The 22,978-nt window shown below is 51.0% G+C and overlaps 1 protein-coding gene across 3 annotated transcripts; it reads right to left on the bottom strand.

Annotated features, from left to right (window-relative positions):
• Positions 1–775: 775 nt before the first annotated feature.
• Positions 776–22,824, bottom strand: GTPBP1 (GTP binding protein 1). 3 transcript variants are annotated; one of them, XM_081590098.1, is made up of 12 exons: positions 22,611–22,824; positions 19,916–20,027; positions 13,460–13,640; positions 12,592–12,940; positions 9,620–9,743; positions 8,684–8,798; positions 6,693–6,837; positions 6,394–6,576; positions 5,487–5,622; positions 4,694–4,872; positions 3,281–3,481; positions 776–2,406 (listed from the first exon to the last, which is right to left on the bottom strand). In XM_081590098.1, the coding sequence occupies exons 1-12, from the start codon at positions 22,800–22,802 to the stop codon at positions 2,314–2,316; spliced, it is 2,010 nt and encodes a 669-aa protein (XP_081446224.1). In that variant the 5' UTR covers positions 22,803–22,824; the 3' UTR covers positions 776–2,313. The 3 variants fall into 3 exon arrangements, with proteins under 3 accessions (XP_081446224.1, XP_081446225.1, XP_081446226.1); XM_081590099.1 differs by lacking the exon at positions 22,611–22,824 and adding an exon at positions 20,940–21,099; XM_081590100.1 differs by lacking the exon at positions 19,916–20,027.
• Positions 22,825–22,978: the final 154 nt, after the last annotated feature.

Here is a 22,978-nt window from a genome sequence, read left to right as displayed (position 1 = left end):
CAAGGTCCCACATGGCCAAGTCTTACGGGAACAAGCTCCACAGCACCTGCCATGGGAACTGAGAGCAGGGGTTGCTACTCCACCTGGAACTCCCACTATGAAGGCACCACTGGGCAGCGGCCCCTCTAAGCAGAACCAGAGTCAAAAAAGCAAAGGGGAAACAGCCAGCAGACAAAGGAACCAGGGCCGGCTGGAGAACATGCTGGAGCGGGTGACCGGAAGGGCTGAGGGCTGGGGGCACAGCTCCCAAGTTCTCCTTAATTGGAAAGACGTAACTAACGCCACCTCCCTCACAGATGGTAGCTGCAAATGTCAAAGAACATGAAGCAAGGGAAATGCCTGGCACAGTCCCAGCTGCAGAGCTGAGTCCGTGCCACATTTCTCCTTTGGAGCCTATCCCCCAGCTTGTGGCCTCTGCTGTGGACTTGAGGGCCAGTGTGGGTGAGAAGCCATGTGGTGACCACTCACCAGGTACCTCCCACATGCTGGGCACATCAGGACCTCACGCTTGTTCTCTCACTGAATCCTCACAACCTGATGCAGGCATTCACCTCTCTCGCTGTGGATGAGGAAGCTGAGGTTCAGAGGATGCCAGCTGGTCCTGGGTCACCGCTGGCCGAGAAGCCTGGGTTCTGAAGCCACGCCTACCTGACAGGAGAAGCTGGGCTCCTGCGGACCCCGCCTGCAGCCAGGGGCTCCAGGGCGGGCAGAGCAATGGAGGTCCCCGTGGCAGCGCCTCCACCTGGAGGGGCTGGGCAGGGAACACGACACCGTCAACTTGGAACAAACTTTTATTTTGTGTGCTGGTCTGGTCGGTCCATGGCCACAGTTAAGTGGTAACTAGAAATAGTTAGAAGGAGGGGAGGAGAGGGGACCAGTGGTCTGGACGCAGGAGGAGTGGTGAAGGGTTGGGGACGGAGGGGAGGTGAGGCTGAGAAAGGACCCAGCCAGGTAGGTGTGTGTCCCAGGCTAGAGAAAGAACACAGCTCTGCCCACCAGTCCACCCCAAAGTGAGGGCTTAGTCCACAGCTTAGGCCAGGCTGGTTCGGGGCCCATGTTGCCCTCTCTTGCCTGGGCAACACCACCCCCAGCCCAGGCAATGATTCTTCCTGAGGGCTTAATGCTCTTGAGATGGGTCTGGAAGAATCTTGTTAATACCTCCTACCTGCCCTCCCTGTACTCCAATTAGAGCTTCCCAATCTGGGGCTCGGGCCCTTTACTCTTGTGCTCCTATAGCAGCCACGCTGGGGCAATGTGGGGAAGGAGGGGTTCTGTCCCTGCCTGGCTCAGAGGAGCGGCTGGCACCCCCAACAACAGGAGGGACTGCTGAGCGTGAGCCTGAGCAGGCGGCCCCCAGTCCTGGTCCTCAGTGCCCCGAGGCCCAACAAGACTCAGAGTCCGAGTCCAAGCAGGAGGCAGCCCTGGGAAGGGCGAGGCGAGAGCCTCCAACGTGACAGAATTGGCCAAGGAGGGGTCAACCCAGTCAGCTAGGCAAACAGAAGATTGTCTCGGAGGGGCAAGAAAAGCCATCAGCTGTCTTTAGGTCAAGGGCAAGGGTCAGAGATGGGGGAAGGAAGATCCTACAATCCAATCGCCAATACCCTCCACAAATCTACAGGTTACAGCTTAAGAGCTTTTGGCATTAACTATTTGGGGGCTCAAGGGGAACAAGAGGGAGAAAGAGAACAGGGAACTACCACTCTCTGCTAAGATCCCCAAGTCCCAGAAGGAGGACTCCAGTACCAGCAGACACTCCCACCTGGACACCCTCAGCCCTGAGGTGGTTCCAGGCACAGAGAATGGACACAGGGAAGGGGGGGAGGTGCATCAGCCCCTGACAGCCCTGGAAGGTTCGCACAGACACACACAGACGGACGTACGGACAGGCAGCCAGCTAGCTCCTGGAGGCCGGTGGCCAGCCACAGAGGAAAAAGGAGAAAGACGCCCAGGGCCCTGATCGGCCACGCTCCTGCACCTCAGACACACACCCCCACACACACAACCACACGCACACTAGATAGAGATAGATATATAATAAAAAGAATAAAAACTAAGGGCCCGGATGTACAAAAAAGGTGTGAGTGAGGAAGAAGGCGGGGAAGAGGGTGGGAGATGGTCAGTCCTCTCTGGAAGTCTGGCCACCTTCCTCAGCTTATAAATTACAGCCCCCTGGAAAATGGGGGTGGGGGGAATGATGTGGCTCCGGGTGCGGCCGGGGGAGGGCGAGTGGCGCCAGGGTTGCTCTGGTCCCTCTGGTGGAGCTGGGGCCAGAGCACCAGGATCCCTCGGGTGGCGGAGGTGGGCCGGGGAGACTCAGCAGCCGCTGGCGGGAGTCAGGCAGGCCCCCTGGGACTTCACCTTGTGACGCTGGCCCCCCCGTCGCCGGCCCCCACTGCTGGGCTTGGGCTGAAAGAGAGAAGGAGGAGCTTGAGAAGCGGTGGCCCGCTGGGCCCGGGGCAGCACAGGGCACAGAGGCACCGTGGGAAGTGGGGGCCGCCCATGAGCAAGCAGCGGTCTAGGATGGAGCCGGTGCCCATCCTGCCTTCCTCGCAGGCGGTAGGTCCCAGTGATCAGGGTGTGAGGAGCAGCTCAGGGAGCACACAGGGGCCGGGAGAGAACACATGCCACCGCTGACAGGTGCAAAGGGAAAGCGTGCAAAGGAGGCAGAGGGGAGACCCGACGGGAGGGCGAGGGGAGAGCAGGAAGGACGGGTCCAGGCAGAAGCTCCCTCTCCAGAGAGGAGTCAGGGAAGACTCTGGAAAGGAGCAATGTGAGGGTGCCAGGAGAGGACTCCAGGGCCCAGAGCTGGCAGAGGTTCTGAGTGAGAGCCACAATGACCAGGGCCCAAGGCCACCCACCCCTCAGAAGTGTCATGTCGGGGAAGGACACTTGAAGGCAGCATCTTTCAGACACCTGGGGCTTCAGTGTGCACACATCACTTGTACTCTCACACACATCACACTCGCTCTTATTGTGACAGGGAAACTCTGACATGTTTTTATTCTATTTCATTAAAACTAAATGCTGGTCCAACTCATTAAGTTGACTTTATGTAGGCCACAACTCAAGTCTGAAAAATACTTCCTTAAGAGACCAAAAGCTCTCACTTGGAGAGCACTTACAGGCCTGGAGTGTGGGAAACACCCACCAAGGAACTCAAGGACACGGCAGGCTGGCAAAGGTTGCCTGGGCTCTTCTGTGAGTCACCTCTGCCCCCCGACTCTCACCCCTGCCCGCCCAAGGTGGTCAGGGGCTGGACTGGCTGGGGAGAAGCACTCACCTGTGGCTGGAGACTGCTGGATGCAGCCAGCTGGGTGGCCCCTAGGGAGCAAGCTTCATCTCCCGGTGGGGGGCCCCCCACTGCGGGCCCTCCAGAGGGGGCCCCCTCTTCTCGTTTGGGCAGGGGACCCTTTTTCGTCGATTGCATTTTAATCTGCTGGGGCTTGGAGTTCATTGGGGAGTTGTTGGTGGTCTGCAGGAGCTGCCAGAGCCAAGGGTGGGGGTGAGACTGGAGTTGTTGGCCATGACATGGGCTCAGCTGCCCCTGCCCCACCCCAAGGTCTCAGGGACCTCCCACTCCTGGCTTGGCTGGGCCTGGGCAAGGCAGGGGAGGCCGGAGGGTGATGACAAGCCAGTGGGGTGGCGAGATGCCCTCTCCACTTGGTGTACTCGGGCTGCCATGGTCGGCACCAATGTCTCACCAGCCTCCGCCCAGCCCAGAAGGGTTCCAGGCTGTTCCCCGCCCTGGCTGCTCTTCCCACAATCTGTGAACCCCAGCATCTGTTACTCAGCCCAGCTCCCAGGCTGGGGGTCCAGCCTGCCCCAAGCATCAACTGTACCTCCTGCTGCCCGTGGAACAAGAGTCTGGGACAGGCTTTCATTTCAGGCTTCCCAAAGAGACCAAGTGAGTCTCTCAGGAGCTGGAAGCATTTGGAGTGTTGCCATCAGAATTCTTAAGAGCTACCACCCAAGAAGGACTGACTCAGAGCCTTCCCTGATGATCCCAGTTCAATCTCAAAGCAGTGAACACACCCGGCTGCATCCCCAAGGGCACTAGAGCACGTGCTAGTAGCTTCAGCCAAGCCCTTAGCCAGTCCGAAGCAAGGAGGCCTTCAAGGACATGATTCTCCCCTCTCCCCAACACACACTGCAGGCCCAGGGTCACGCGGATGGGCCTAAGGCCATTATGGAGAGAAAGCGAGCCTGAACCTGATTCCAAGATCTCAAGACAGGCTGTATGGAGCAGGCGTCAGACCACTCTCTCAAGGGTACCTACTCGAGGCCACAGATGAAGTCTGCAGAGGGCATGAGGTGAGCTCCAGGACACAAAGAGCTCAAGCCTATGCCCCACTGCTGGCCAGCACTCGCTCCAACTGGACCCACTGCTGTAACAGCACTGCCCCAGCCATGCCACTGGAGCCTGTGCCCAGCTTCTCAGAGGCCGACCAGGACATCGCCCACCACTCTCTCCTACCGACGACTGCCATGCCTCAACCCCACCTCCTCTCCACCATGGTTACCACCAAAGCCCAGAAGGACAGGAGGTCTAGGGACGCCTCTCAGGGCAGCAGAGCAGATGGCACTTAGTAAGGTTTCACAGGGCTTCTAGAGAAGAGCGTGCTGTGCTCACAGGCTAGAACTCGAAGTCCCCCGTACTTCCCACAGGCAGGCAAGGTGGTCTGCCCGGCCATACCTTAGTGATGGTACCCACGGCCTTGGTGCGGCCTTCCCGGAACACCAGCCGCTGGTCTATGTGCAGGTACTCGGGGGTCTTGATGAAGCGGAAATGAACGGTGGCCTTGTCCCCAGTGCGCAGACAGTCTTTATCCATGCTCAGGATAGTGGCCGTCTGCCTGATGCTCCCACAGTGCACTGCCAAGGGAGCCAGGAGGTCAGCAGAGGCCTGAGCCGCCCAGGGGCCTCAGGGCAGGGGAGGCAGTGAGTGAAAGCATGAACCACGCTCGAGCTGTGTGGCAGGCTGAACCTGGAGGGGCCGAGTGTGGCTAAGTGAGCTGGAGGCCTGCTCTCAGATGGATCCTGCCTCATGCTCTCCCACTTTGTCCTCCAGTTATAGACTCCACTGGTCCCTGGACCCACCTGCCCTGAACACAGGTACTCTGCTGGTATGCATGCCTTCTCTGGACTTTGGGCTTCTTGACGGCAGTGCCCTAACCCATCTTGTCTTTGTCCCCCAGCACCTTAGCATCACCGCCTGGCACACAGCAGCACTTGGCAGATGTCCGCTGAAGGACTGAGTGTGAGGTCCCTGAGGGCAGGTCTGAGTCTCCAGTGACCGGCGCAGAGCCAGCACTCAAGTTAGTGTTTGCAAGAAAGAACAGACCACAGGCTACAGCTCGAGGATGGAACAGAGGGGATGACATCACTAAACAGGACAGAGACCTGACTGACTCTTGGCTGCAGCTGAAACTGGAGTGTGGGCTGCTGGAGCCGGGGACTTCCGGCTGGCAGTGCCCATCGACACCTACCCATGGCCTGGTACCGCGGGCTGATTGTGGTGGGGTGGTGAAGGACCAGGATCTCAGCCTCAAACTCCCAGGATGCTTGGGGATTCAGGCGTGGAGAAACCATCACCATGCCCTTCCGGATGGATGAGCGCTTGATCTGAAAACAAGAGGGAACCCCACACCTCACGGACAGTAATGCCATCTGGCTTCACGCCCTGGTATGGCGGGGCAGGAGTCCCTCTGGGAACTGGGACCAACTGGCCCTTGACCTCTCATTATGCTGGACCACGGGCTTTCTAGGGCAGACTGCCCCAGGCAGACTTTAGGGCTCCATCGGGGAGTAGTTACTGGGGGTTCAGGAAAGACTTCAGTCAGAAAGTGGCATTTCAGTCAGACCTTACGGATGGGCTAGAATTAAGTGAGTGGTGAAAGGGCAAAGGCAGGCAAGTACTCAAGCGGGAGAAACAGGGTGAGCACGATACAACTGATGGAAAGTAGAAAGTCTGGCCTTGCTGGTTAATTTGTTTGGTGGGAAAAGTGGGTGACCCAACAGTCACCCCAGTCCTCTCCCCCAGGAACTGAAAGAAAGCTGAATGGCAAGAGGAACTGCCACAGACCTCAATAACCCCAGGTAGAAAGACCCTCTGCACAGCAGGCCGGCCCCCAGCTGACCTCACCCCCAGTGCACGGTATGGCCAGACACTGTGTGGAGGAACAGAGCTCAGGAGGCCGCAGGACTGGGTTCAAGTCCCGGTGTGCTCCCTGAGAGCCCGACAAGTCACTCAGGCTCTCTGTGCCTCAGTTTCCTCATCTGTAAAAGTGAGGTCAGCACTCCCTGCCTTGCAGAGCAGCTGTTGAGAGCTGGAGTTGAATCAGAGCCCAGCATGATGCAGAGCCCAAGGGAGCTTGAGGCCTTCTCCACACTCACCTTCTTCAGTGCAAAGGAGGCAGTCTGGCCCCCACGCACCTCCTTCACAGGCATGCGCTTGCGATGGATGGATTTGACAGCAATGGACAGGAAGTTACCCAAGGGATCTGGGCCCAGCAGCAGTGTGTCGTTCAGCTTGATCAGGCCCCTCAGTGTTGTCCCAGACACCACAGTCCCCACACCCTGCGGAGAAGACCCCGGCCCAGTGAGTCCAACCGCAGCACAGGCTGGCTGCGACAGCCCCAGAGGAAGCACCGCTCAACGCCCCAACCCTGTTCAGTCCACCGGAACCCACGCACCGGGACGGAGTAGGTGTCGTCAATCTGAAACTCAGCAGGCTCCTCTTCCCGGTAGCTGGTGCGAGGGGAGAGGAGGTTGAGGAACATCTTTAGCAGGTCAAGGTTCTCACCTGTGACGTTGGAGATTTGGAATATCGGGCACATCCTGGTGGGGGGTGGGGTGTGGAGAGAGAGGAAGAAAGATGCTCACGTGGTGAGCTCCTGCCTGAGCAGGGAGGAGCAGCAGGAGGCCTCCTGGCACGGCTGCTGTGACTGAGGGTGCCCCTACCACCCCTTCACTGGCCTCTCAGGCCCCACCCAGCCCACCCTACCTGAGGCCTGCTCTTCTTACGCCATTTTGTCCCTGAAATCTGCCCCCTCCTCTCTTGTCTTGGCACCACTGCCCTATTCCGGGCGCTCGTGAGTGCCCCTTCTTACAGCACACACATCCTTAAATCCTTAACCAACTCTCCACTGATGAGATACCAGCTGGAATCCCTCCTCCTGACATCCCTACCGGTTTCTTTCTTTCAGAGTCCTATATTCTAGCCAGACTGGAGAATCCTCCCTTGTCCTCAAAGCTTTTTTCATTCCCAAGCATTTGTTCATTCTAATCCGCCTGCCTGGATTCCTTCCCTCTTATCCAACTACCAAATCCTCTCATCAGGGAACTGTATTCAATATGAATAGCCCATCTCTAATGCCACCTCCTTCCAGAGAATCCTTCCCAGATGGGCACCCTCAACACCCTCTGAGTTTTCAGAAAACTTTTAAAAAAAAACAAACTGAAGTATAGTAGTTGATTTACAGTGCTACATTTTTCTGTAAAGTGACTCAGTTATACACATACATATATATTCAATATACATATTCTTCTTTATATTCTTTCCCATTATGGTTTGTCATAGGATACTGAATATGCTACACAGTAGAATCTCATTGTTTATCCATTCTATATATAATAGTTTCCTCTCTATCTCCTATCCATGGTTAATCAAACTTCTCAAGATCAGGAATTACATGTTTGCTACATCTAGAATAAGGACAGTACAGAACAGGCAGTCAACATAATGAATGAATTGAAATGGGGCCAACTGAAACGTCCCCCTCTGCTGGCCAACTGGTGGTACTAGAGACAGTGCTCGGGCAGAGAGAAAGGCCAGAATGTCGGGCTGCTCTGGGTCCTGCAGCAAACAGCCCCAAGACAACGGGAGAAGGAGCGGAGCCAACAAAATTCACTACTACCAAGAGACTATCTTTGACCAAGGAGCCGACCACCCTGAAGACAAGGACTGTGCCCAAGTCAACTCTGAGTCCTCAATGCCTACATGAAAAGCCCAGCACAGAACAAACATCCAATAAATATTTATGGAATCAAGGAATTCCCTGGCAGACAAGCACTTTCACTGCTGGCCTGGGTTCAATTGTGGTCAGGGAACTAAGAGCCCACAAGTCGTCCATCACGGCCAAAAATATATATGTATTTATAGAACCAAAGAACATGCTAATGAGTAAATGCCAAAACTCATCTGTGATTAGAGAGCCTTAGAGAAACAACAGTATAAAAAAAATTAGGGACTTCCCTGGTGGTCCAGTGGCTACGACTCTGCACTCCCAACACAGGGAGCCTGGGTTTGATCTCTAGTCAGGGAACTAGATCCGGTGTCGCAACTAAGACCCAGTGCAGCCAAATAAATAAAATAAATACATACATATTTTAAAAATCAATAGAAACAGTTATAAAAATGGCTGTATATCTATCAAATAACAGCCATGCACAGTGCTAAGTGCTTTACATACATCATTTCCAACACTTCCAAGAGCCCTTAATATTGTTCCCATTTCACAGATAAGGACACTGAAGTCTCAGCTGGGATTTCAACCTCAGTGAGGCCAGCACCTGAGAATCTGGGTCACCCGATACATCCCCTGAGCAACGTCACTGAGAGCAGAATCATCTATTTCAACCAATCGCTGTGCCTGTGCCCAACTGACTGCTCCCTACCCATTACCTCTCAGAGCTGAAGTTAGAGGCTGTAACAATCACATCATCCTTGCTCTGCACCAGCACAGGGATCTTCCGGCAGCCTGGTGACTTCAGCAGGCGCTGCAACAGCTTCAGAGTTTCTTAAAGGGTGAAATGGAACAAAATTAGGGGGACACAGCCTTCTCTTCGGCCAGGCTTCCAAGGCAAGACAGGTCCACTCATTATTGACGCAGCAGGAGACAGACAGATGCAGAGTATTAAATGCCATAATGCCTAGAGAAGAGGAGGGCCAAAACTGGGTGAAAGCTTGCCAGAGTAGGAGGAGACTGATGGGGAGTGTGTGCTCAGGCCACAGGTCTGAAACCTGTCAGGTTTCTCCAGAGTCTCTAGAAGACTCACATCCTATAAGCAAGTGACTTGGGGGTCCATGAGAAGGACAGTGTTGTTCCTAGAATGCTCTGTTTCCTAGGAAAAAATTCATCCAACAAGAGGATCTCTAGGATGTTTAGATACCTGCAGAAGCCCTTAGGAGGCCCTCCAGAAGGATCCACCTACAATTCTCTTCCACCATCTCTAGCCTAGTCTTGTAACTCTGTTTTGAAACCTTTGGTTGCAAAAGGCAATCAGACCCTCTGCCAAAATGTCTCCATATATGCCCAGCTTAGATGGTAAAACCCAACCCCTTCTGCCTAGAACCATCTGAAAAGAGATGCCAGATTAGGGACTTCAAGGATCCTGCATTTGTAACCAGAAGGAACAATGAGCAGGAGGTAACTCCAGGCTGTGATCAGACCAAGAGCCAAACAGGGAGGAAGCAGAAGTCTCTGGGTTGGTGGACATTCAAGTTAAGGTCTACTCACAATACAAGGAAGCAGAAGATCCCAGGCTACAGCCCTGGCAGCAGATCACCAAGGAGCCACCGTGGGTGACTGTGCCATAGACTGCTGCTGCCTGCACTTACCTTGTAGGATGTTGGCAGGACACATGTCAATCTTGGTGACCACCACAAACACAGGCACGTTGAGGGCCAACGCCAAGCCCAGGTGCTCCTTGGTCATTCCTACGATGCCAGCGTTGCTGCCCACCTGCCAGACACAGAAAGAACTATCAGGACAAGGGGGACAGAGAGTGCTGCTGGGTGGGCACATGGGCTCAAAGAAGGCTGAGGGGAGAGAGCATTCTCATCTCTGAGGCCACTATCAGAACAGAACACAGGGGGCACAAGTCTTGGGCCAGAAACCAAACAGCTGTAGCTGAAAGCTGGGCTGGGCACAGACCGCTTTAACTTCCCATATAACAAGATGGCCTATCAAAATCTGAGGAGACTTGGAAGCAATAAAAAAAAGACAAACTCAGTCTGGGAAAAGAACTGTCCAGAGTCATCAAAGTGGATTCAGTTTAACATCCCTGGCCCCCAGTTACTCTATCTATAAAATGGGAGGATAATAATATTCACTTTTGAGGTTCACTTGAGGTTTAAATAACCAAACATGTGTCAAAGGTCCACACAGAACTAGCAGGAATTGGGTCTTCAAGCAAGAGCCGCTGTTACTACTGTTACCATTCCTTTCTGTAACAATAAACATTTTCAAATATCATAAAGGCCGGTTACATGAATTAATGCACATGCACAAGCGTGCAAAAGAAAGAGGAAATTCCTCTCCACTGATACGGGGTACTCTCTAAGACATGTTTGAAGGGGAGAAAAGCAAGGTGGTATACAGCGTGCTACGATGAAGAGTGGTGATTGGATCACGGTTTGGAAAAAAGCGGCTCTAAGACATCCGGGGGAACATCTGAGATAATGTAAGTACTTTTAGACTAGATACTGTATGATATTAGTGAACTCTTATTCATCTTCTTGGGTACAAAAACAGTAGCAGACTGTGTGCTAAAGTTTTAGGACCTGTGAGAGGCATTTGGGGTAAAGAGTCACAGTGTCTATAATATAATCTACTTTCAATATACACACGTTTGCTGGTATGATTATAAAATATCTCTAGAGAATGTATAAGAAACTGGCAGTACTGGTTGCCTCCAGAGAAAACGGAACAGAGGCAGAAGAGAGACTTTTCACTCTAAAGTGGAAAGTCTCTAAAGTCCTTAGGTACCTTTTAATTTTTGTACCATATGCATGTATTACTCACTAAAGCAAAATAAGATTAAAATTGCCATGACATATTTATACAGGGCTTTATATATTCCAGAGTGTTTTCAAGTGATGCTCTCACTGGTCATCACGGTTCCCAAGGGAGCTATCACCCCACCAACACAGATGTCCCACACGTGTTCCCTCTGCCTACACCGCGACCTCTCTACCATTTTCCTCCTAAATCTTCCCTTCCCTCCAACCACCTTTCCTAACCTACCCAGATGTGCGTCTCTTCTTCCAACAGGGATAAGAGAATGCTCTCTCTCTGCTGTCTCTATACTTTCAAGGTTTTGGTTGTTTGTTTTTTTTTTAGAAATTGATTGCCCTGAAACAATAATCAAGTATTTCATTGCTTTCTAAGGAGATTTTTAGTATTTAGCTCCTGACCTAAAAGTCAGATAATATATAACATCTCATCTGGGGTGAAGACATGTCCATTAATTGGCCTTGATCACTGTAGCCATGTGGGAGACCCAGGTTTGATTCCTGGGTTGGGGAGATCCCCTGGAGAAGGAAATGGCAACCCACTCCAGGATTCCTGTCCAGAAAATCCCATGGACAGAGGAGCCTGGAGAGCTATAGCCCATAGGGTCGCAAAGTGACTGATACTAACTTAACTGTAGCTCAGTTAGAAAACGCTAATTTTAAACTGATTTCTATACCTTTCTTAATTTTAATCCAACAACTGCCCCAAATACACTCTATGCTCCTCCTCTAAAACCCCTTCAGGAAGAGCAGCTTTCCTTAGCCAGTCAAGATTGGCAAGGGTCCTTTGCAATGTCCAAAGATACAGGAGATGAAACCACAACGAGATCCTAAGAACCTTGGGCAGAAAGCTGACGAGAGTGTTCACGCATATGCTCTGCCTCTCTCTGCTCTCCAGTCTGGAGAGAATTTGCCCAAGAACCTGTTCATTGATCAAGTTTGTGCTGAACAGATGCTTGCGTTTACTACACTTATTAATACAGGCAGCTGGGGGGACTGGGAAATGGGGAAGGGCTTTGAGAAGGATTTGCCAAAGGAAAACCAGCCTGCCTGCACTCCGTGAAAGCTGTGAAGTCGTGACCAAGGCTGTGGGCCTCACAGACTCCTACTCTCTGGCCAGGAAGATCCAAGAGACCCATGTGGGATTCACAGCGTGATCCAGCCCAGAAGCCTCTGCTCCCTTCCCTCTTCAGTTTATCCACGTGGTGAGGTGCTGAAAAGTCTATTCCCATCAGACTGTGAGCGCTATGGGCACAGGGCAGCCTACTCACAGCTCTATTTTCAGGCCTGGCACGGTGCCAGGCACCCAGAAGCCTCTCAACAAGTAGCTATGAGAGGCGGACACCAGTTCCAGGCTTCAGAAGAGACCACCTCTTGAGCCCCTCAGTGGCTGTCTGTGCTCTCTCCTCCATTTCGTCCCCAGGCCGCCCCATCTCTGAGGGTGCTGCCCGGTATCATCTCAAAATAGCCCGACCCTAGGAGGAAACACCTTTCAAAGGTGTTTCCTTTCAGAAAGTAGTAAGAAACACCCCAGGAGAACCCTCCTCTACACCTCTCTGAAAAATAAGAGAGGTCTGCAAATGGCACCTTGGTTTCTCTTTGAGTATCTCTTCCTGGCCTCGGAGAAAGATCAAGGTACACTCTTGAGAAGACCGGGCACCCCTGCAACACTTGTCGTCCTTATCCGGTTTCAAAGCCCTAAACCAAAAGGCTCCTGCCTCAGGACAATTTTAAACACTTGTATCCCAGGAGCCTAGCTGAAGCTCCCTCCCGCTCCGCAGCAGCACCTCACTCACCATGAGCATGCAGAAGTCAGGCAAATGGCCGGTCATGCCAAAGACAGTGGTCTTCAGGTACTTCTCATGGCCGGCCAAGTCGATGAAGGTAATCACCTTAGTGGATTTTTCACAGATCTTTGTCCACTCCAGGCTGCCACCGTGGCTGTCGGGCTTGTTTACCACATTTCCTTCACTGTCAAAGCCCAGAATGTCGTTGCCCACACTGCTGGTGCGACCCGACTCAATCTCATGTTTGTGGCGGAAGAGTTTCTGGCGGGCAAAGCCTCGCCCATTGTCCAGCTCTCCGTGTGTCAGGACCCCCAGAAGTGTGCTTTTGCCAGCATCCACGTTGCCCACAACTGCTACCCTGCGTGTACACAAACCCATACATTTGTGTGAGAGTTGGTGGGTGAGTGAAGTGAATCCCAGCAACTGGACGAGCCTCTCCAGCTCTGCGCCTTCGAGTCATGGGTAAGCACGTTGGGAATGCTCTTGGAGCTGTAACCAGGGACTAGAACGTTACTCAGGAGAAACTGAGCTCCCCAACAGGAGCCCTAAAGCCAAGAGGGGCACAGGATGCTCTCCTCCATTACCCTGGTTTCTAGCCGCCCAGGCTGACAGGAGAGCAAGTGCCCCCACAAAGTGGCCATAGAACGCAGGGCTGGCCTCCCTCCCACTCTTTCCAAATGGGAGGATTTAAAGATGAAGAAGTACAGAAACAGAGAACGGAGCCATCGATGTAGCCAGACACTCTTTTCAGGCCTCAGGAAGCAAAAGGGCGAAGTGAGTGTGCCCGATGTCAAAGGCTCAATCACCATTCTCTGTGGCGCCCAGGACCCCAAGGTCATGCTGCAGGGGGCCTGGAACCACTCAGGGGCCCCCTCACCTGACTTCCAGGAAGTCATTGTCTCCTACTCGTTTTCGGACCAGGTAATCGCGCACACGGCCCCCAGCCTCTTGCCGCTCCCGCAGGAGGATGACATCAGCCTCTATCTGCTCTGCCATGCTCTTCACGGTGGCGTAGGAGGCCTCCATGTCAGCTTCACTCAGCCCGTACTCAGTCCCATCTGGTGACAAGAGTCCACACGTCAGCCTGCCACCAAGTCAGCCAGTTAACCACCCGTCACCAGGGCACCACCGTGGGCACTGCAGAACACGGCTCTCTCTCTACCTGACACTTCCAACACTCGGGCAAGTGTGGAGTTCATAAGTAACAGGGCTTCCCCATTAAGCAGGGCAGTCATTAATTCCTTCAGTGGTAATCACGGAGACTCTCCCAGGTTTTATGCCAAGTCTCATGCTGGGTACTGCGACTACAGGTGCCCTTGACGGGTTCACAGCCCAGCGGGAGAGATAGGAAATTAATTAATTGCCATACCGCTTGAGTGCTGTACTACAGAACGGCACAGAGAGAATGTAAAGCATGAGCAACTAGCAATTGCCTAGGGAAGCTGAACACAGCTTTGCAGGGCGCTGACTCCAAGCTGGGACTCCGAACATGAAAAACGGGCCTGCAGAGAAAGGAGGGAAGACATGCTAGGCAGCAGAGCAAAGCATGGAGCCCGGCAGATCACGGCACATTCAGGGACCGAGAAGCAGCTTGGTGTGCTGGGGAGCAGGATGTCAGGTGGTGGGAGACCACATGACAGGTGGAAATGGTTAGGCAGGTGAACATCACACAGCAGCAACACACACACATATACCAGGGAGGGAAGCCTCGGGGGTTACACGGGGGAGTAACATGATCAGATCGCTGTGGGATAGAAAGATCTCTTATGCAGCAGTGTAAAGCGTGTGCTGGCAAGCGAAGAGACCAGAAACAGGGAGCCAAGTTTAGGAAGGAATTCTAATAATACCGTCAAGAGATAACGAGAACAGGAGACAAAGGAAAATGGGGAGAGAATTTACGAATGGCTTTAGGGACAGATTTTTCACGGAGGTGGCTCAGGTGAAATGTCCAGCAAGGAGCTGGAAAAAATGAGTCTGAGCTTAGGATGAGGAAGGACGGACCAATCAACCAGTCATTTATGGAGTGCCTACTGTCTGACGATCTGGTCAGGTGCTTCCCACACGGAGTCACGTTTAATTCCCACAGTAGCTGCCTCCGCTTCCCTCCAGCCTGTCTCCCCGAGAGCACCCCTCCTCCTTCCCTGGGCTCTCCCCCAGCATGTGCTCCCCCTCTTTTCTTTTCTGCCTCCCAAGACCCTGCAGCTCCTTCTCTCATCCACTTCCACTTCTTCCCTTACAAACAAGCTCAAGTCATTCCTAAACTAAAAGAGACCCAATCTCTCTTCCTGTGCCCCTGCAAATGTACTACCATCCCCTCCAGAGGACACTTGGTGACTGTATTTCCTCACCACCTACTCAACTGATCTGATGCCTCTGGAAAAAAAACTGGCTTTCAAGTCATCAGTGGCCTTCTACCCCTTCATCCAAAGTCCTTTTCTTGAGCCCTGCAGAGTCAACACCACTGGCCACCGTCCCTCTGTTGACTGAAGCACCTCACTCCCACTCTGTTTCCTTATAAACCGAACTCTTTTTTTCCTTTTATTTACTTTTGGCCATGCCTTGCCACATGTGGGCCTAGTTCCCCAACCAGGGATCGAACCAGTGCCCCCTGCACTGGGAGCTCAAAGCCTTGACCACTAAACCACCAGGCTGCTGCTGCTGCTAAGTTGCTTCAGTCGTGTCCGACTCTGTGCGACCCCACAGACAGCACCCCACCAGGCTCCGCCATCCGTGGGATTCTCCAGGCAACAACACTGGAGTGGGTTGCCATTTCTTTCTCCAATAAACCACCAGGGAAGTCCCCCAAATTCTTCTGATTCACCTCCCGCCCTCTGGTTCCTCCTTCTGTCTCCTCTGCTGGCTCTTCCTGCTCCTGCCTCTCAATGCCAGCCTTTTTCAGTATTTGGTCAGTGGCCCTCTTCTCTGTCCTTGAACACGCTCCTCAACTATCTGAATATTCTATGGCTTCAACTGTCATTTGAAAACTACAAAAAACATTCATAACTAGTCCTCTTCCCAGAGCTCTATCCACTCCCTTTTTAAACAACAGCACAAAAACTAACAGCAGTAACAAAGCATTTCAGTCCTCCCTGTAGCCCTATGAGTTAGATACTACTGTTCCCATTTAGTACTGGGGTACACAGAACCCAGAGGTCTCAGAGCTGGGAGGGAGCAGAGGGGCCATGGGTCTTCTGATTCCACACCTAGAGCCTTTTCCTTTGGCAAGGGCTCCTCTTAATGCCAGACCAGTTCCTCCTCCTGCCTTCCCTGTTTCTGATGACACCACTATCCTTCCAGTCACCCAAGATTAATACTCATCACTCCAGTCCTGCCAAGTCTAGCTTTCCTTGTTCCTGCTCTCCTTTCTTTGCCAGTCCAATATCACCAGCCTGATTCAGGCCCTTATTTACCTGAATCACCACAAGATCCCTAACTGGTCTTAGTAAATCCCATCTGTTTCCTCCAACCCATCCTGCAGAGATGCACAAGCTTGAGTTCCTAAACAATGCACAGCTCTGACGTTGTCACTTTCAAGTCAAAGCCTTGGAAGGGCTCCCCAGGCCCGGCAGCGTTCAGTTCTAATTCCTTAGGGGCATACATCATTTACTCCACCCTTTCCCCATCCTCCCCTCCTAAATTCTGTCCCAGTGCAGATGGCCCAGTCACCATCCCCCATGTTCTTTGCACTTTGCCAGCTCTACACCTTTGCTCACATATTTCCTACCCTGGAAAGCCAATAGGCACATCTCCACTTGTCAAAAGCCAACCCATTCTGCTCCCTTATGAAATTTACCACGGAATAGTGTTTCGGATATGTCTTCACTCACTATATACAAGCATCTCGAGGATAAGGACCAGATCTCAAACATCCCTGGACACTCCATGAGGGGTGCCTTTCCTATACCAAGTCCGCAAATGTCTGCAAAATGCTAAAACAAATGAACAAAGAGGGAGCAGCTGGGTCAAGGAGCTTCTAAATGCATGGCCAACTGAGCTCTGGGAATTTTCTAGATTAGAGAAGGGCTTGGAACTGTTCCTGAGAGAAGGCTGGCTGCCTTGTCATTCTGGCCAGATCTCCAAACTCTATTCAACCTTTTCTGCTTCTGTTACAATGAAAAGCAATGCTTTCAGGTTCTATCTCACACCAGGGGGCAACTAACAGTGTCACCTATCCATCCAGGGCTCCCAGTATTCTGTGACTGAAAATACCCCCAGTCACATCAGCCTTCTCCAGCATGTCCTCATTTGGTAGGAGTGGAAACAAAGGCCAAGGAGAAAAACCAGAGGTCCAATCACCAAGGGCCAGATATTAAGCCATGCGGGAACCTAGTCAGATTTCAGTCCTGCTACTCCTGACTCACCCTCCTGCTCAACATGCAGCAGGGGGTCCCCAAACTTCTAGGATACAAGTCTAAATGCTTTGGTATGGCATTCAAAGACTCTCAGAGCTGGGCCCTGACTACCTGTCTAGTCTCCCTTCCTGACACTCCCAATCTCACCCTCACTCCCACTTAACTGAATCACCTCTGATCCATCAAATACTCTACAATCACAATGCCTCCATGCCTCTGTGCTTGGGGCTTTCTCAGCTCAGTCACTACTGCCTCCACTCATCCAGGAAACTCCTACTCATCCTTTAGAATTCACTCATCAGGCACCTCCTCCTTTAGAAAGACTTTTAAGCCTTCTCTGATCCTGCCACAGAGTTGTAATACTCCTCCCACATTTCCTGAACTTTTAATGCAGTACCTAGTTCTTAGAAAGTCATGATTTAATATTTGAGGAATGAACAAGGTTCTTTTTGAAAGAGATCTCATGGTAAATCAATTATAACCTGGAACCTTTAAAAAATGACTGCTCTAACTACTAATACTAGCCAAGCGTTTATATAGTGCTTACTATATGCCAAGTGTTAATCCTCACCATGATACCACGGGCTAGATTCTATTATTACCTCCATTTTAAGGCAAGAGAAAGAACCCTTAAGGCAAACTCAGACCTGCCAGGTTCCAGAACCTGACCTAACTACAGAACCTGAACTAACTAATCACAGTGTCTCCTTTTAATATGAATCTTAAGAATGTATATTTAAAGAGCACAATCCTCCGCCCTCCTTAGAATTTTTTAAAAACCTAATTTATCCATACAGATTTCTCTGAGGTGGGGGTGGTGGTGGTGGTGGTACCATTAGCCCCATTTTACAGACGAAGGAACCGTAAACAGAGGGGAAGCACCAAGTACACACAGGAAGTCAGTGATGAAGTTGACCCCTGGAGGCTTTGCATCTAGTTTAGTCTTCCATTTGAAGCTCAACTTGTTTAACTAGTTGCAATCTTTTTCTACCTCTAAAGAATTCCAGCAGGAAGGAGTCACTATGAATCTAATAGCATCCAATTGAGAGATACCAAAATAATGCTTGGGTGTATAAGATACATGTTAATGAATGTTTGTTCTTATGCTTTGCCATGGGAGGGTTAATTAACTGTGAGCCATCAAGGTTTGGTAAAGTTCACTAAGAGTTCATATTAAAGAATAAGGGAGCAGTGGGGGCTTTAAGGGGCTTCCCTGGTGGCTCAGACGGTAAAGAATCTGCCTGCAATGCAGGAGACCGGAGTTTGATCCCTGGGTTGGAAAGATCCTCTGGAGAAGGGAATGGCAATCCACTCCAGTATTCTGGCCTGGAGAATTCCAAGGACAGAGGAGCCTGGCTGGCTAGGGTCCATGGGTCACAGAGTCGAACTCAACTGAGCTTTAAGAATCTGCGTCTTCAATAAACAGTCCCAAGACTTGTCAGAATTGACCTAGATGTGGTTTTCTTCAATTTTATAAGTTTGAAGTGATCTTTGAGTGGTTCATCCTATTACAGCAGGCCAGATGTGACACAAAGGCTGTTCAAAAGGCTACCAATGAAACCCTAGTCACCAAATGGAATGGCTTTTTCTGAACCTAACTCTCCCTGCTGTCTCTGTAACACTTGACAATGCTGGCCATCTCTGTCTCTCTTTCTCTTTCTCTCTCTCTCTCTCTCTCTCTCCCCCTCGACATGAACCTCTTGCTTTGCCTATCTCTCTCACTATGCCTTCTTTAAAGTGATAAGACCTGAAACTGGGGAGGTGGCAGCAAAGACAGAAAGGAAAGGATAAACATGAGAAACATTTCAAAAGAAGGCAGAGCAGTATTGGGAGATCAAACTCTTTCTTCTTCCTTGTGTCAATTTTGCAGCATTTCTAAATGCTGTTTTCTACTGAAGTTAATTATGCATATGCCATTTTTCCTTCTCAGGACAGAGGCCAGATTTTAAGTATCCAAAGGTGTTTTGCAACAGTATCAAGGCCTTAGAAGATACTTAATAGATATTTGTCAAACAGTTCAAAACTGATTTTGAGATTTCTACCATCTTAGACTCACACTGTAAAAGAATTATTACCTGTCTTTATAAAAACCTACATTCAGTAAAGAGAACTAGTCCTTCAATGATGCATCGAGGCCTACTTAAACTTCTTGCAAAGATGACAGACAAGATCTAGTACAGGCTAATTGATAACTGTTAAACAAGCCCAGCTGCCATTTTAGCAAAGATAATGTCTAAATGAAGATAAAGTAAGCAGGCTTTGTATTGAGTAGAAACTAGGAATGATCGAGGGCGGGGTGGGGGGGGTGGTGGGAGTCCAGGATATAATCTGGGATTCTGTCAGGAGGATGGCCTTCCTCTAAAACAATGGGCCTCCTACATGGAATAAGAGGGCTGGAAGGCAACAAGTCCCTTCCAAAATGACAACAAGCCTACATGTGTGATAGGATCTCACAGCTATTCCCAGTGAATGGTCAGTGTGGACCAGGGCAAGGCAGCCTTGCTGAAGAGAGGAATTCTGGATGTCCTTTCCTTGCTGACATCAAGAAGTATCACAGAGGTTCTCTGCTAAGCAGGCAACAAGCAGCAATGGGATTGGTAAATCAGGCTTGGAGGGGAAGATCTAGAGCTGCCTACCAAAGACTTAATTCCCGAACTAACTGTGACTTACTCTATTATCTCAGACAAGAAGTTTCCTTGCTTTGTGCTTCATCACACCTTATGCAAATACAAGGTACTGGAAGCAGAAAAGAAGCTTCTGTAAAATCTCTTGGAAAGTGAATCTTTAAAGTCAAGCACATTAGGACCACTAAGGTGGGAATTAACATTATCACTTTGTACTTTCACATTCTCCCAAACAGTTCTGCAGATACTAAAAAATCACTGCAACTGAGACACATGAACAGGAAAAGTTGATAAAAGAGGGAAAATGTGCTCTAAATAATGTTTTTAAAAATAAAGTGAAAGGAAAACTATGCTCACCTGATCCCTGCCCAATGACATATATGGTCTCTCCGCATCCCTCGTCCATCCTCTCCCACATTTGCCGAAGTAGGCTGTCATACTGCTCTGATGTAGGGCTCACTAGAACCAGCTAGAAGAGAAACCGACAGCCTTAGGACCACACTTACTAGAAGAGCACCACAGCCAAAGTAGATCAATAGCCTGACCAAAGACCCTGACTGAACCCCACTGTGCCCTAACCTAAACTAGCTTCACAGCCCTCTCATGGCCTCTGCCTCTCCTCAAATAGCCTTTAAGCTCAAGGCCTTATGAGTATGTTCAAACCACAACCCACAGAAAAGAGGGTGTGAGCAGCCTGCCTCCTGCTGCTTAACAGGAGGAGCAGGACCCACAGGGACTGACAATGTAGCATTGTAGGTAGAAATTAATGAACAGTGCTTTACACCTACATGCCAAAGTCTTCTACCTGCAGCCTGCATCTCACAGGACAGGGATGTCATATACTGCCACGCCCTCCACCCAAGGCCAATGGTTCCAATAATAACATAAGAATTCTGTTCCACCTTGCCTTGGTTATCTTGATTATTTAGGAATCGGCAGTTAAAACTGCTGCAAGATTTATCTTTATCAACAAAACACCCTTACCTCTAAGATGGGTATCAGCACCGTCATTTTGTGAATTTCTGCCAATAACATTAAAATAACAACCACTTATTTGAGGAGGCTGTTTACCAACAGGCATGTCAAATCCCATTCTCTGTCATGTGTGACCTTGGACAAAGAACTTAACCTCTGAGTCTCAGTTTTTTTAGTCTACAAAATGGAGATACTATTACCTACCTCCTAAGGCCACTGTAAAGACTAAATAAGATAACATGTAAAGCATCCACTCCACAGCTCAATAAGTGGTAATTACAGTTTTCCCCACCCAGTCATTCCTAGATGAAACTAGCTCCCGCAATTCACTAATTCCCTCTCTCTTTGGAAGCTCTCAGTCTTATGTACATCTCCACATTTAAGTATCACAAGCATATACACTTACAGCTTCTAACCTTTTCTTCAGGAATCAATCTATTCAACCCATCTCTTCTCTCTCATCACATCAGTGTTTTTCAATATCATCAATATTAATTTACATATAGCTTCTTTAAAATAATGAGAAGGACTTCCTCAGCTTCATGACGAAGACACACCTCCCTATCCTGGAACATTAAATAAGTTGATCAGGAAATAAATCTGTTTGCAACTCTGCTGGGCCGTTTCCCACCGTTTTCAGGCTTCTTCAGCACCTTGGCCATGAACTGACATCTAGTTCATCTGCTTCCGAGTCAAGTGCATCTTTTACAATTTCCTGAGTTGACTCATCAGAGCCTGTACTTTGAACCTAGGTGCTGGGTCTTCTGCACTGTGTCCCACTGCCTCATACACTTCCCCTGACCATCCTCTCTTTGAACCAGGCCAGCCTCATTATGGCATTAGAGGCACCAGAGAGGATCCTGTGCTAAGGTGAAGCACTGACTTCTAAGTGCTCAGTGGCGACTAGAGGGAGAGAGCTGTTGGTTTCAAGAAAGTTCTCTCCAGTTTAGACCAAGTTTTGTGCAGTTTTGTCACCACAGACTAAAAAGTCACAAATGTTTTCAAAACTCATTAAACATCTCTATTGTAAGTATCCAACAACAGGTAGGAGGTGGGATGGGTGTGCTATCTTGCATCAGGTGCTATTTAATCTGCACAGAGAATCATCAGTTCCTTCAATTCTCTTCAAACATTTACTAAGTAGTAAGTAACCGGCAGTGTAGTAGATTTCTTACAAACGTTTCTCATTTTTACAACGTATTTGCACTAAAAAGATGATGAAGCTGGAGAACTGAGAGGTTAAGACATTTTCCCAAGGTCACAGAGCCTTTTTAACTGGCAGGGCAGGAAAGGGAACCCAGCCCGGTCCGACTCCCAAGCTAGCATTCTTTTCTTTAGCAACGTTGGGAACCTTCAAAACGCCAGTCCCAAATTATACTTAATTATTTATCCCCGCCCCCACCAACGCCAAGCGGAAGGTTGAGCCCTTAAAATGCTGCCCACCTTCTCAAAAGCTCAGAAAACACGATCTAAAACGTCCTTTATTATTCCAGTTATACAAGATAAAGTTCCACTCCCAGAAGACGAAACTATGGGTCATGCCCATCTTTCACTTTTGTTTTGGGTGGATTTCTAAAGGAGACATTCTTGACTGAGTGACTACTTAGTATTTCCTTTCTCGACACCAGGAAGAGCCGCAGCTGCCTCCCGGCTCCCTCTCGGACTACCTGATCCTCCCGCGCTCGCCCTGCCCGAGCCACCTTCGACCCTCGGCTGCCGTGAACAGTCCACGGAGAGAGTCCCTCTCGATCTCCCGGGGAGGCGACACCGCCTGGGGACAGCCACTGCGCGGGCAGCTGCCGGCGTCGGGCGCCCGCGTTCCACGTGGCGGAGCCGAGGGGTTGTGATCTCGGCGGGAGCCGCACGGCGGGGAGGCCGGGTGGGCGCTAGCAGAGAAGGACGGCGGTGCCCGCGGGCAGCCGGAGCCGCCCCTCGCCCGGGAGCCCGCCGCGCGTCCAGCACTTACGGGTGGGCGGGCTCGGCTCCTCCCGCCCCCGCCGTCGCCCCAGAGACTGCTCGGCCCACCGCCCGGTTCCCCCTCAGTGCCCGGTCCCCTCAGCCGGCGCCCGGGGCCTACCTTGCTGGTGAGGTCCAGCTCCGGTTCGCCGTTGAGCGCCTCGCCGTCCTCGCTGCAGTCCGAGTCGAAGCCGCCGTGGAGCCGGGCGGCAGCCGCTGCGGCCCTGGCCGCCCCCGGAGAGCTGGGCTCGGGGGCGAACATAGAGGCCGGGACCGGCGACTCCATCGGGGAGCGACTCCGCTCCGCCGCCATCTTTAATAACTTAGGCTAATTCGTAGCCGGCCTCCCCTCCCTCCTCATCTTATTTGCCTAATCTATGCGCGATCACGCCCCCAAACCTTATCAGAATAATTTATGCGAAACTTCTCCCGCCGCGTAGAGAGTGACACGTATCTCTAGCTAAGAAACAATCGACCGGCCCTCTCGGC

This window comes from Giraffa tippelskirchi, chromosome 4, assembly GCF_054371585.1.
Source record: "Giraffa tippelskirchi isolate mGirTip1 chromosome 4, T2T-mGirTip1v1.2.pri, whole genome shotgun sequence".
Lineage (NCBI taxonomy): Eukaryota > Metazoa > Chordata > Mammalia > Artiodactyla > Giraffidae > Giraffa > Giraffa tippelskirchi.
This window is presented reverse-complemented; position numbering and strand designations above follow the sequence as displayed.

Bases quoted from the DNA above. Each gene is read 5' to 3' on its own strand.
- GTPBP1 (XM_081590098.1), bottom strand. From the start codon at position 22,802: ATGGCGGCGGAGCGGAGTCGCTCCCCGATGGAGTCGCCGGTCCCGGCC. The intron at 12,941-13,459 runs GTGAGGGGGCCC...GTGTACACGCAG, and splicing joins AATGACTTCCTGGAAGTCAG to GGTAGCAGTTGTGGGCAACG. The intron at 6,577-6,692 runs GTGCGTGGGTTC...TCTTCTCCGCAG, and splicing joins ACGACACCTACTCCGTCCCG to GGTGTGGGGACTGTGGTGTC.